The sequence below is a fragment of the Eubalaena glacialis genome, chromosome 9, assembly GCF_028564815.1.
Source record: "Eubalaena glacialis isolate mEubGla1 chromosome 9, mEubGla1.1.hap2.+ XY, whole genome shotgun sequence".
NCBI lineage: Eukaryota > Metazoa > Chordata > Mammalia > Artiodactyla > Balaenidae > Eubalaena > Eubalaena glacialis.
Window position 1 is genome coordinate 38,186,937 of NC_083724.1, and position 14,270 is coordinate 38,201,206.

At 42.9% G+C, this 14,270-nt stretch overlaps 1 protein-coding gene and 1 pseudogene across 2 annotated transcripts in view; both read right to left on the reverse strand.

Annotated features, from left to right (window-relative positions):
- The window catches only part of UNC13B (unc-13 homolog B), a 234,059-nt gene that overhangs the window by 14,678 nt on the left and 205,111 nt on the right, over positions 1 to 14,270 (reverse strand). For both annotated transcript variants that reach the window (XM_061200300.1, XM_061200299.1), the window contains 7 exons: positions 11,549 to 11,718; positions 10,981 to 11,096; positions 10,472 to 10,635; positions 8,007 to 8,157; positions 6,502 to 6,570; positions 5,017 to 5,106; positions 4,546 to 4,674 (listed from right to left, as the gene is read on the reverse strand). In XM_061200300.1, coding sequence (XP_061056283.1) covers positions 4,546 to 4,674; positions 5,017 to 5,106; positions 6,502 to 6,570; positions 8,007 to 8,157; positions 10,472 to 10,635; positions 10,981 to 11,096; positions 11,549 to 11,718 — 889 coding nt within the window. The remainder of the gene's footprint in view (positions 1 to 4,545; positions 4,675 to 5,016; positions 5,107 to 6,501; positions 6,571 to 8,006; positions 8,158 to 10,471; positions 10,636 to 10,980; positions 11,097 to 11,548; positions 11,719 to 14,270) is intronic.
- LOC133098369 (small ribosomal subunit protein eS6-like) lies at positions 12,203 to 13,036 on the reverse strand (annotated as a pseudogene).

Consider the following 14,270-nt stretch of genomic DNA (forward strand, 5'->3'; position numbering starts at 1 on the left):
AATCAGTAAGTGGGACTACATCAAACTAAAAGGTTTCTACGCAGCAAAAGAAACAATCAAAATAAAAAGACAACCTACAGAATGGTGGAAAATATTTGTAAACCATGTATCTGATAAGGGGTTAATTTCCAAAATATTAATATATAAGGAACTCATACAACTCAATAGCAAAAAAAAATCTGATTAAAAAATGGGCAGAGGACTTAGACATTTATCCAAAGGAAATATACAAATGCCCAACAAGTATATGGAGAGATGTTCAACATCACCAATCATCAGGGAAATGCAAATCAATACCCCAATGAGATATCACCTCACACCTGTTAGAATAGCTATTATCAAAAAGAGAAGAGAGGGACTTCTCTGGTGGCACAGTGGTTAAGAATCCTCCTGCCAATGCAGGGGACATGGATTTGAGCCCTGGTCCGGGAAGATCCCACATGCCATGGAGCAACTAAGCCCGTGCGCCACAACTACTGAGCCTGCACTCTAGAGCTCGTGAGCCACAACTACTGATCCCGCATGCCACAACTACTGAAGCCTGTGTGCCTAGAGCCCATGCTCCACAACAAGAGAAGCCACTGCAATGAGAAGCCCACGCACCACAACGAAGAGTAGCCCCCACTCGCTGCAACTAGAGAAAGCCCGCGTGCAGCAACGAAGACCCAACGCAGCCAAAGATAAATAAACAAATAAATAAATTTATTAAAAAAAAAAGAAGAGATAAATGTTGGCGAGGATGTAGAGAAAAGGGATCCCTGGTGCACTGTTGGTGAGAATATACGTTGGTATAGCTACTACCAAGAACACTATGGAGGTTCCTCAAAAAATTAAAAATATCACTACCATATGATCCAGCAATCCCACATCTAGGTATATACCCAAAGGAAGTAAAACCACTATCCTGAAGAGATGCCTGTACTCCCATGTTCATTGCTGCATTATTCACAATAGCCAAGACATGGAAACGACCTAAGTGTTCATTGATAGAGGAATGGGTAAAGAAAATGTGGCACATAGACACAGTGAAATATTATTCAGTCATAAAAAAGAAGGAAATCCCGCCATTTGTGACAACATGGATGAAACTGAAGGGCATTATGCTAAGTGAAATAAGTCAGACAGAGAAAGACATATACTGTATGATCTCACTTATATGTGGAATCTGAAAACATCAGACTCATATAAACAGAGAGGAGAAGGTTGTTGCCAGAGGCTGAGGGGGTGGAGGAAATGGGGAGATGTTGGTCAAAGGGTACAAACTTTCAATTACAAGATGAATTAAGTTCCAGGAATCACAGGTACAGCATGATGACTATAGATAACAATATATACTGTACTGTATACTTGAAAGATGCTATGAGAATAAAGCTTTAATGTTCTTACCATAACAGAAACAAAATGGTATTTATGTGAGTGAAGGATGTGTTAACTAACCTTATTGTGGTAGACATTTCACAATATACACGTTTATCAAATCAACACATTTTATGCCTTAAACTTACACAATATTATATGACAATTATATCTCAATAAAGCTGGGAAAAAAGAAAGAAAAGGCCTTGGGTGGGAAGAAACAAAGGAATACAATGGTGGATAGCAAATCCCAGACAGGACAAGTAAAGGTCACCACTGACAGACTGGAATGGACATTATTTCCCACTGAGATAAGAGCAAAATTGGAATTGCCCAGGAGCACAGGAATAGGGCTTTTATGTAGGATGCCATATATCATCACAAATCTCCACAGTCCTTAATATACCTGCATTACCAGGAAATTACTAGAAATCAGGACAGAATCCACATTTGGTTGATTCTGCCTCCTTAATATCACTGAAATACATCTTTTCCTTTTCCTTTTTCTGCCAATATCCTGGCCCAGGCTCTTATCATTCAAGGATCTCCTAACTGGTCTTTGATCGTCAATCCAATCCTTCTACCGCTCAGTTGTCAGTGATCTTTCTGGAAGGAATCTCATAGTGTTACTCGTCCACCCTTCAAAAAAGGTCCAGCTTCATAGCTGGAAATAAAGGTCCTTCCGAATACAACCTCTCTCTCAACCTCATGCCTAACCACTCCCTTCTGTTGCAGCCATCACCATACCACTACCACCAATTATTTGGTGCCTACTATATGCCAGGGACTCTGCTAAGAACTTTGCATGAATTATCTCATTTAATCCTCATAACAACTCCATTGGGTAGAAATTATTATCACCTTCATTTTGCAGATGAGGAGACTGAAGGACAGTGAGGTTCCATGACTTGACCAAGGTCATGTAGCTATAAACAGCAGAACCAAGATTTGACCCCAGACAGCTGAACTCTAAAGCCTGACACTGTAACTAGCATAATTAAATTGCTTATACTCCTTCGAATTAATAAACTCATTTACAATTCTGTGCCTCCAAACATTCTGTTTCCTCTATATGGTATCCCCCTCTTCCCCAGCCCCTTTCTTTAGCTAATTCATACTCATTGCTCAAAATTTATGTTGAGCTCTACCTTTTCTGAGAAGTATTCCCTGACACCCCTGGTCTGGTTAGATGCCTCTCTCTGGGCTCCCAGAGCACCCTCTGTGAACCTCTCATATAGATGTAACAGACAACTACAACTACAATAGAATATAGTAACAATAAAATAACAAAAACCAATAAATGTAGTAATTTGCCCCCCACCTCCACCAAACAATGAGCTCCCCCAAAGCAGAAATGTGTCTTAATCATCTTTACATCCCTAGTGCTCGATCTGTTAAAAGAATGGATAGATGAATGAACCAATGACTGAAGGTCAGTAGAGGGAAAAAAAGACACCAAGGGTCTACTTCAGTACAAATAATGAATAATGAGAAAATGAGAGTGAGAGAAAGTAAAAAACAGTTAGCAAAATACAAAGGCTAAAGAAAGTCCCTGAATGGTTTGTAAGGCCTCTTTCAAAGTCTAGGTTCATCTCATGCTAGGGAATAGAGACCAACTATTCAGACAGACTGCTGCATACTTGAAAGAGAAAAGCTGAGAACAGTGTCTTTCCCCAACCAGAGAGAATCCACAGATGGATGACAGAGCCTCGAGTGTGGCAAGCTAAACAAAGACCCCAGGAAAACCTTCCATGGACTTCAGAACCAGCGGGAGGTTTTACAGACCTTAAAAGGAGAAAGTTGTGGGACTTCCCTGGTGATGCAGTCGTTAAGAAGCCGCCTGCCAATGCAGGGGACACAGGTTCGAGCCCTGGTCTGGGAAGACGCCACGGAGCAACAAAGCCCGTGTGCCACAACTACTGAGCCCGTGAGCCACGACTACTGAGCCCGTGAACCACAACTACTGAAGCCTGCGCACCTAGAGCCCATGCTCCGCAACAAGAGAAGCCACCACAATGAGAAGCCCACACACCGCAACAAAGACCCAACGCAGCCAAAGATAAATAAAGGAGGAAGTTGTAAAGATAGTACCTGCACAAAAAGCAAACGTGACAATGCAAGCGGGGAGTATGAACAAGATTTTAGTCTTTACTAAGGCGCTCCTGGGAAGAATTACAAATTGGATGTCTTCACCAAAGGGTAAATGTCCCAGAGATTTAGGTTGTCCTCCCATCATTTGCTATCCAAATCCTACTGCCTTTCAAGGTCTGTCTCAAATACGCTTGTTTTATGTAGCTTTTCCCAATATCTCATCAAGAGTGACTTCTTCCTCCTTCAATTTTATCTCTCTTTCAAGTCCCTTCTAACAGACTTTGGTTGGAATTATACATATGCTTATGGGACTGTGAACTAACTGAAGGAGCACTATGCTTCCTCAGACCTGGCCTAGAACAAACATTCTACACATATTTGTTGGACTGAAGGGAATCTACTCTGCAAATGTGTGCTCAGCAAGACATTCCTAAAATAGCAACTGTAACTGAGTAATTAGACCCAGAAGGAAGTCCTGGCTTTGAAATAAGAAAAAAAAGGATACCACTGGAAGGATTTAGAAAAACATACAAAGTCACCAGGTACTGAGTTAGGATGCCAGCCTAAACCAGATGAAGTAGCTCAGCCTCCCAGAAGGACAGGGTTAGCCTTGATAGTCAGCTAATGAGTATGTCTCAGAAGACCATGCAGTGCAGAGAAAAGTGGTCAGAGGGAAAAGTTAAACAGCCACAAGCCAGTAGCTTAGATCTCAGGGGAAGGGAGCCTGGAACATAGAGGGGTTCACATGAGTCAGAATAAAATTAACCTCGGGGGAAACCAAAGACCCTGGGAAGGACTAAGAATTCACCTACTCACCCCCTGAACTGTGCTCAAATGTAGGTCACTTTTCTTCAATACCAAAGTGAAACTTATTGTTGCCACTTCTGTTCAACTCAGTTATGTCACATCTTGTCCAGTGGTTCCTGTCCATCCACAGATGTCTCACATGGTCTAGATGGTCCCCACTCCACAATTCACTCACTCTCGAGAACATCAAGGACTTTATCCTGAGCTCCCTTCCACCATGGCCACAGCAAAGGGAAGCTGAGGCTCCAAGAACGACTGACAGGTGGCCCCACCTGATCCCGAACCTCTTACCAGCTGGTACTGGCGGCTGTACAAGTCATGGCAGTTGTTGAAGATATACTCATATGTGGAATTCAAACAGGCCTTCACACAATCCTTTACCACCTGGCTGGCTCTTGGAGGGCTCTGCAGTTCTTGCACCTGCCAATTAATAAAAAGAAATATGGGTCCAGGGTCCTGCTCACCCGAGTGGTTTCTCCTCCTAGAACTGCCCCCAAATTATTCCAGATTCCTTCACCCCTCTGTAGGTCCCTGGACCTTGCCCTGGGATGAAATTGTCAGGACAGCTGACAGGGAGAACTGCCTAGCCCATCCTCCTTGACCCATGGTCTTCTTAGAAGTAACTCAGGAACAGTTACTTGGAAATGTGGGCTTAAAGGTGATAAATCCTATAGCCTTAGACTATGCCCAGTGATTCTGATTCTCCATGTCCCTGTGGCCAGGTCCCCAGCCTAGCGCTGCCCAGCCCAGTTCATCTCTTACCTTCATTCTGAAGAAAGTAATGCTGGTCAGCAAATCCACTGTGGACTTTAAGTCCTGAAGTCGCTCAGGGCTCCCAGCAGGGAAATTATTCTATTGCAAATCAAGCAAATGTAAGAAAGGAACAGAAGAATATGAAAGCCTTCCCTGCCAAAAGCAATGAAATCAGAAGCTTCCCTAAGTGTTACCCACTGGGATCTTCCCTAGTTGAGAGGAACAAAAAAGCTGTAAGACTACAGGTCTCCCTCTCTTTTCCACAGACACAGGCCCTTGCCAAAAGCAGGGGTTAATAATCCCCAGCCCAGAAAGCAACACATCCTACCCCCAACCCTACTTCCCATGCAACGTGTGAGCATTTGCACAAATGAACATACACTCACACACACACACACTTTTTTCTTGGGTGAAGATTCTTACACCCAATGAGTGAGTTCTTCAAAAGTTACAATCTAACTGTATATCCTGGAACATAAGTGGAGCCATGCTACAGACCAGACTGGGATCCAAGACATGTACTTTCTGTATAATGGATCCCAGTTACTCTACCATTCTGGAGCCAGCAGATGGCAAAGCTCTGAGCAGAACTGCTTTTGGAGTGAGTTCCTTAGGATCTTTCCACCACGCCTCACTTCATTCTCTTTGGCAGGAGTTTTAGGAGGAAGCTGCCAAAGAAAGCTTAAGGATGATGCTGTGCCACTCTCCATTTTAAGGGTTGCTTTTTTAAACCTTCAAATGGCTACTTATATGCCAAATACAAGATATACAGTCAACTCTCCATTATTCGTGCAAATGGAGGGCACTGAAAGTGCAGATAATTAAAATCTCACTTCTTTTTGACTTTAAGATTGTTTTTATACTTACTTTTTAATGTGGGTATATTGGCTGTTCTGGAAATTCACAACACTTTAAAGCAAGTAATGAAGTCATTCTAAGAAGGTCTAACTTAGGAAGAACGGAAAAACTGCCCATTTCCCTGTCCTGTCCTAGGCAGTCACACTCCTACTACATCTATTTCCTCCCTCCATTCTAGAAATGGACATGACATCTGCTACAAATTACTTGCCTAAGCCAAGATACTCTCTCTCCCCTTAGCCAGATTCTCACACCTCTCCTGGAAAATGAGGAGAATATGGAAAGATGCAATAGGGAAATATAATTATCTAATTTTTAAAGGGGCCTTTCTGGAAAAGATTATCCTTAGGAGACTCCTTGATGAACATGTCATCAGAGTTTGGTAGAGTGACATGAGTGGGGTTAGAAAGCCAACTATCTATAAAAAGCAGCCACACCTGCTACTATTTACACACTGCATGGTCCTTGGAGTTTGAAGAACCACAGATGTCAGTGACGTTGGCCATATATGTGGATGTGATGACAAAGACCAATTTTCCTTGCCTTCAATCTTTATAGTCATGATTGGTCCACAGTCTCTCTAGACTGATCTTGATATTATCCTTTGTCCCACCCCACAGCCATGTCTTCACTCACCCTGTATGTAGAGAGGTCAATCCTCAGTGAGTTGTGCAGTTGGTCCAGCAGTTTTACAAATCTCTCTTTCTGAGGGTGATAAACAAATAATGAGGAACAGAAATAATCTATTTCCAAGCTCTCTAGACTGTAGCAAAAAGAGAACCATCTCTGGGTGAGAGGGAGACACTGAGCTGGGGACATACCCTGTCCCATATTTGCCCATGAGGAGAACAACAAACCATGCAAAAGAGAAATGGGATAGGTCTTTCCTGTTCCATCTCTTAGCACTTAAACTGGGGAATCTTCTCACACTGGCAAGAGGAAAGCAAGTCTCTGGGAGGGGAAACAGCTTTCTATACAAATCAAGAGGAGATGACCAGTGTATCTCCATCCCTTTGGGACTCTAACTGATCTTAGTCAGATAAAAGGAAACTCTAAACACATTCTCTAACTTGTTCCTGTGTCTGTGGTGTCCTAACTTATCTTGGAATAGCTCTTAACAGTTAAACAGCCACGGCCTAGCAGTGACGATGGGAGAGAGAAATAGTGATGCATCTGGAAGGTGATCAGGGAGACACAAGGGGATTTCTCTTTAAACCACATTCCATATCATTTCCCTTAGTTTATACTTTTTAAATGTTAAAATAAACAACAAATACTATTTAATAGCTTATTTTTATAGAAAAGGTATAATTAAACATGGAATCATGTTCCTGTAAGCTGTTGGTGCAGCACTCCTAGAACTCACATATTGATAATATTATATATAGCATTAGATATTAGTTAAGTCAATATATAATGTGGAGAGACAGAATGGAACAGATATTTGACTGGCTTAATCAATGATACTAATTCATCTACAGAAAGACTATCAACAACATCAAAAAAGTGGTCAGTACCAAGAAAAAGGGCTCAGAGATCCAGTAGATTTGGGAGTATCAGTAATTTTATCCCTAAAGAGGTAATATTTGTGGTGGGTCTGATATATACCATCCAGTTTACACTGAACTTATGTCAGGTGACATTATGAGCAATGATTCAACTTCACAAGTACCTTAACAACAGGAAAGGGCATACCTTGGATCAGGAAAACTGTCCAGACACTAGAAAAGGGACAGGCTCAGGTATGCAACTGGTATTCTTGCTTAGACATCAGTCTCATATGAACTTAAGTGGTATGAATCTGTCAGAGAGAGACTGAATAATATTAAGAAGGTTCCTTTGTGAACCTGCAGGACTGAGGAACATGGTGACTCAACCAAGCTGTTGGCCCAGAGAGGTTCTCCCTGAGCCCGGGTAGTGTCCCACCGCACAAACCACAGTGGTGCTATTCCACCTTTTCTCACTTATCCACATCTGAGGAGAGTCTACTAGTATAGTCTAACTACCCATAAGGAAATAAGTTCATTATCTGGGTGGCAACTATCTGAATTTTAGGCATATCAGCTCTGCAGTACTGACTAAAAAAATCAAACTTTGTTAACTGATAACAATCAGGTTACATGTTTTTACATCACACTCACCCCAAAGTTGGAGGCTGCAAAACGATCAGACGCAGAGACATTGGTGGAGGCGGTTGTGTGGGCATAGTAGGCATTGATGTTGGCCAGTAAGGTGCTCATCACTGCTGGCACACCAGGACACATGTACTTGGATGACAAACATGCAAAGTGCCTGAAAAACAGCACCTTCAGTCTCAAAGACTCTTCAGGGTTTGCAGCAAAGGTCAAGTAATCAAAAGATCTCACTCATGTGTGTGAAGCTTCCGATCACCTTGGCATACAAGGATTTTCATAATTTACTCACTCAAATGTACATTCAGTGAACGTGTACTATGTGCCAGGCCTGGCACTAAGGGCCAGAATCCAAAGAGGTGACATTCTGGCAGAGAAAGCAAGTGTTAGAAAGTAAGTCAATAACCCAAGGCATGCTATGCAAAAATTCTGTGGACACACACAGGAAGATCACCTAAATTAGAATGGCTGGGGGCTAGAAGGGATTAGAAAAAGGCTTCCCAAAGAAGAGATGGTTGAAACAAGTCTTAAAGGATTAGTAAGAATCAATCAAATGGAGAAGTGTGCAGGCGAAGGGAAACTGTATTGCAAAAACAAATATACTCATGGAGAGAGTCATTCATTTGGGAAACCTCACTCAGGGCTACTGTTCAGGTGTTTGATAGAGGAATACTACGAAATGCGAGAGGAGAAGTAGACAGAGAACAGATAATAAAGGAGTTTATCCTAGATGCTATAGTAAGTTTTTAAACAAAGGCGTACTGTGATCAGATTAGTCTTTCAGAAAGGTCACTTTGAAGGTAAAAATTAGAAACGAAAACTTGGAGAAAGAGAAGACTAAGAGAGAAAGACCAATTGAAGAGTTATTGCAATCACGCAGAAAAGAAGTAATGAAGCACTAAATGGAACAGAGAAATGGTTAAGGGCACAGACCCTAGAGCCAGACTTTGGGTTTGAGTCTCAGCTCCAGTGCTCAGTGACCTTGGATAGATTACTTAAACTTCTTCATGCTTCAGTCTTTTTATCTATAAAATGGGAATAATAATGATATGGGGATTAAATGAGTTAACATTCATAAATTACTTAGACCAGTGCCTGGCACATAAGGAAATGGTACATAGGAGTTGTTGTTGCTGTTATTATTATTATCATTATTACTGAGCTATAGCAATACTGATAGATTAAAAACATTTTTAGGAAGTAGAATCTAGAGGTTTTAGAGACTGATTGAATGGTGGTAGTATGAAAGAAATGTTTAGGCTGACTCCTAAATTTCTGTTTGGATAACTGTGTAATAAATTGTTCCATTTACTAAAATAGGGAATATAAGAAGAACAGATTTGGTGGAGATAATGTTGATTTGGATTTTGGTCATGTTGAGTTTGCAATGCCTATGAGAATAGCCAGGAAGCAAATGAAAATGGATCTGAAACTCAGGAAAAGATCTGGTCTGGAGAAAGAGATCTGGGAGTCCTAAGCTCAGAAGTAGTGACTGAGGTCATAGGCTTGAATGAGCTCATCCAGGGAGAGTGAACAGAGTAAGAATGGCAGAGGGCCCATTCTCCAACCTCAATCCTCAACATGTTTCTTCCATCTAAACTAAACTTCTTGTAATTCTTTGAATTGTCTATGCTCTGTTGCATCTTAGCATCCCTGCACATGCCCTACCAGAAATACCCTTCCTCCTTTTCTGTATTTCAAGTGTCAACTCTTCGACAGCTTTCTTCACAGGCCTCCCCTAAAATTTAGATGCTCTCATAATACACTGTGATTACTTCTACTATAGTACTTATTATATTATGTTGTAATTGTTTGTTTACTGGTCTGTGTTTCCTGCTAGACTGAGTTCCCCAAGCACAGAGGCCCCATCTTATTCATCTTTGTGTTCTCAGCATGTGGCACAACGTATGACACATAGAAGGAACTAAGTAAAAGTTTGCAGAATAAATGAAGCACAGCCAGGGCACCAGCTACCCTCTGCTTACCTAGTGCTGCTTCCTGTGCAGCTTCCTAGTGCTGCTTCTAATGGCAGCCTCTCCAGTACACAGACTACACCTCTTCTCATAGTAGGTGGGAATTTCTTTTATAGGAGTCTTGGTCAACTGCAGACACAGCTGCTTTCCCTACAGTTCAGTGCTCTTTCCGACTCCCAGGCCAGTTTATGAAAGCTTGTCTGCTCAGGCCTGTGATGTTTGGGCAAGTCTGTCCTTGTATACCCTCCCATGCCCTTTTCTCTTCCTACCTGTGAACTCTGGGGTAGACAGACAAATACCTTCTCCCTGAGTTACTGATAAACACACTCCTTTTATACATATACTCTCTTTGCACAGATCCACCCTACCCAGCTCAGAGAGGAAAGCAATGAATCACTGCATACTACCCCACTAAAGACCTGTCCACTCTGTCAGTGTACCTCCATTGTTAGCTACTCCAAATGTTAGTAGCCATTTCCTAGAGCCCCAGGGGAGCCTTACGTCATGGCCTGATATATGGACTCGATGCCATAGCGCATGGCAAATTCATCCACAATTTCTTGGGCAGTCTCATCAAAGTACACCTTCCATGCATCATCTCCTCGAGCCTCAGGAATGTGGACTCCTCCACTGCCCTGAATGTCTGTGAGGTAATGGAAGAGGTTCTGTAGAAGACAGAGTAAAATATATATTGATATTAAAGACTTAAATATATGTTGGAGAAAAAAAAACCTGCTGGTAAAGACCAGGAGAATGTGGATAGGGTTCCATAGAAATTCTGTCCTTCAAGTCATTGCTCAGTAACTCCTGTGGCTCCAGTAGGCTGTTCTCACATTAGTGAAAGAGAACTGAGGCTGGGACTGTTATGTGGGCTGTCCAGGGTAGCACAGTGAGCCAAGAATAAAATAAAAATAGGCTCCAGGTCTTCAACCATCTAGCAATCCTACTTATTGTCAAAGGCCCCTCCCAACATTGCTTTCTGGCATCCCATCTACCAAGAGCTGGCTCACCTCATGAAGACACGTATACTGCACATGATACGGGGCTACCTTCTCCTCCCCCTTGATCTCCACATTGATTTGTAGTCGGATAGCTCCTGAGACGGCTGATTTGTCTGTCCTCTTCTCTAGGAAGGAAAGAAGACTGGAGATTGACACCAATGCAACTGCAGACAGCATAGACAGCCCCCAACCTGGCTTAACCCAAGGAAAAGGAGGCACTGACCCAAGTGTTCACCTAATAGGTGAACTCATTCCAGTGACCATATAGTCCACAAATACCCCAGAACTGGCTAGGTGGGAGAAAAGAAGTGCTCAAGGGACTAAAGGCATTAGGGCTGAGTATGAAGATAAAAAGGCCTTCTGAAATCTGGAAAATGTCCAGCCAGAGTGAGTTCCAGACACCCCCACTCCTCTGTCCCCCATCTCTATGCATGGTCGGTTCCCTGTAGGGAAGGCAAGGCTCTGTATAGAGGTATGCTTTGGGGACTGAGTGGTGGTTTTGGTAGATAGGAGTTTCCCCAGGTTCCCCATTCATGGTCTCCCTTCCCAGAAACTTTCTCTGGTCCTGCTTCCTCACCCAAGTTGTACCAGACGTCCATCTCGCCACTCAGTGTTCGAACCTCAATGATGGTTTGGCCAAGGAAATCATCAGACTCTCGCTTTAGCCGCTGCTTTACTCTTGACTTAATGTCATCATCCTCATCCCACACACGTACCTTAATGCGGTCAGAAGAGTTGTGGCACTCACTGTGAAAGAATTAGGAAGGCTCTGTTACGAAGAGACCCAGGAGCCCCCACTCTTATTACTTCCAATTCCCTCCCAAAGCTCTATCAGCTGCACTTGAGGCCCTGCAGAGGAAGAGAAGGAGTCAAAGAACAGTGGTACTCAAATCCCAAGTGAGTCAGGCTATCCCAGCAAATGGCTCTTCATTCCTTAGCTTGGGTGGCTCTCTACATACCATTATCCAGTCCTTATTGCCCTGGGACAAAAGCGAGGAGGGGAGGAGTAATTAGGGACAATTCTGATTTCCTATCAGCTAGCTGTACCAACAAAACCAACAGAAAACAGCCAGACGGATGCCGCAGAGCCCTAGGAAGCAGCTGCTAGTTGCCTCCCCAGAATCCTATATGAAGTCCCTAAAGGTGTTAAATGTTCATGGTAAGTCCATCTGGTCATACATGCTTTAGCTTTCTACCTAACACCCCCATCTATCTAAGAATGTGCTTGGTGAATTTCTTTCTTTTTTTTTTTTTTTGATGTCTGATCTTATTTATTTGTTACTCTTAGAACATCTCATTTTTGACTGGACTCAGACTTAGAAGTAGAAGCTCTCAGAGAGGACAGCCTCCGTCTCTTGGCAATCTGTTCCTGGCGTTTTTCTTTGGCCTCCTTCATTCTCTTGGCCAAAAGTTTAGCATATTCTGCAGCCTCTTCCTTATTTTTCTTAGTACGCTGTTTCTTCAGAGCAATTCGCCGACGTTTGTGTTGCAGAACACGTGGAGTAACAAGACGCTGAATCTTGGGTGCTTTGGTCCTAGGTTTCTTACCTCCTTGTTTAGGGGCTTTCTCACAACATACTGGCGGACATCATCTTCTTTAGAGAGATTGAAAAGTTTGTGGATTCTGCTAGCTCTTTTGGGCCCCAGGCGACGAGGCACAGTAGTATCAGTGAGTCCAGGAATATCCTTCTCCCCTTTTTTTACAATGACCAAATTGAGAACGCTCAGATTGGCATCCACAATGCAACCCCATACAGATTTGCGCTTTCTTTCTCCAGTCCTCCTTGGTCTGTAACAGGAATGTCCCTTACTCAGTAGCAGGCGGACTCGGCCATGGGTCAAGACACCCTGCTTCATGGGGAAACCCTGTTTGTCGTTCCCACCACTGATTCGGACCACATAACCCTTCCATTCTTCACCCAGAGCGTCAGCAGCAACTTCTGTGGCCATACGCTTCTCATTAAAGGTACGAAGTTTTCGTTCATCGTCCACTTCAATGAGTTTCTGGCAGCCAGTGGCCGGGAAAGAGATGTTCAGCTTCATTCTGAAGCGGCCGACCGCCTCCGAGGCGCCACGAAAAAGAGCTTGATGAATTTCTATCATTCTTTAATATCCACTTGAATTATCATTTCCTCTATGGTGTTTGCTTTGGAGGAGGTAGCTTGCCCAGGTTCCTCCCTCACTCTCTCCTTCCCCAGCAGTTGCTTTCTGGATCCCTGTTGCCTTATCCAAAAGTTGTACTTGGTAGAATCTGCTGCTCCTTATCCTATGTTCTCATAATATCTTTGCACATTCCATTAAAATATTATAGTATAGCTACTGGTCTTCTGAAAAATAATAGACAAATCATCAGTCAGCCTCTTGAAGCCAGGGATTGTCTTATACATTTTTCGATACACAACATCATGTATAGTGTCTTATACAGAATACAAATTGCTTGCTAAATGACAAAAGTGGGCAAAAGTGACTATAGAGCCAATTCATTTAGAATTAATCATAGGTAATATTCAAGCAGGAACCATTCAGCTTCTTGAAAAACAAGTGCTCCCCCCAGTAACTACTGCCTCTGGATTAGAGACTGATTTTATAGCCCCCAATCCCTTTCCCCAATCCCCTTCCTAGGAGCCAACAGAAAAAGGTCTCTACATAAGCTGCCTGCTTGGCTGATTCAAAGTCCTGGTCCTAGGCATTAGGGGCTGTGACAAAGCATCTGGATTTACCAGACATTAGTCCAAGTCCTCGGCTAGAGCTTGCCATTTTTCAACAACCATCCCTCATTGTCATATGAAATAGTCTATAAAAAAGTGAGATAATGAATAAAGGAGTAGGGAGTGAAAGCTGAGGCAGAAAGAAAAGCAGAGCCCTTAAGGAAAATGGAAAATTCTCCAAATCCCAGGTTTCCATCTTCAAGCCAGAATTATCCAGCTGTAGGACAAAGATGTTCCCTCCCCACTCCCTAGAAGAGACTAACCCTTCCTAGGCAGGATGGCAGGGCTGGAAGGTACACAGTTGGGTGGGCAGTCCCTGGTTCTGTCACTCAGCAGTAGTACAATAAAATCTTCCTAGCACTAGAAAAAGCAGTATGGGACACCCAAAGGCCCCTTTAATAGCCCTAGTTAAGACAGGGCTTGGGTACAGTAACCCTGATACAATAGTCCATGAGAAGAAACCCAGAGAAAGAATAGTTGCTACCCAATTGAAGTATGTGAGAAATGGGTTTTCTCCACTGCCTCTGACCCATCTCTCTTAGACCCCAAGCCCAGAACAATGAGATTTAATGCTGCTCCCAAAATATACAC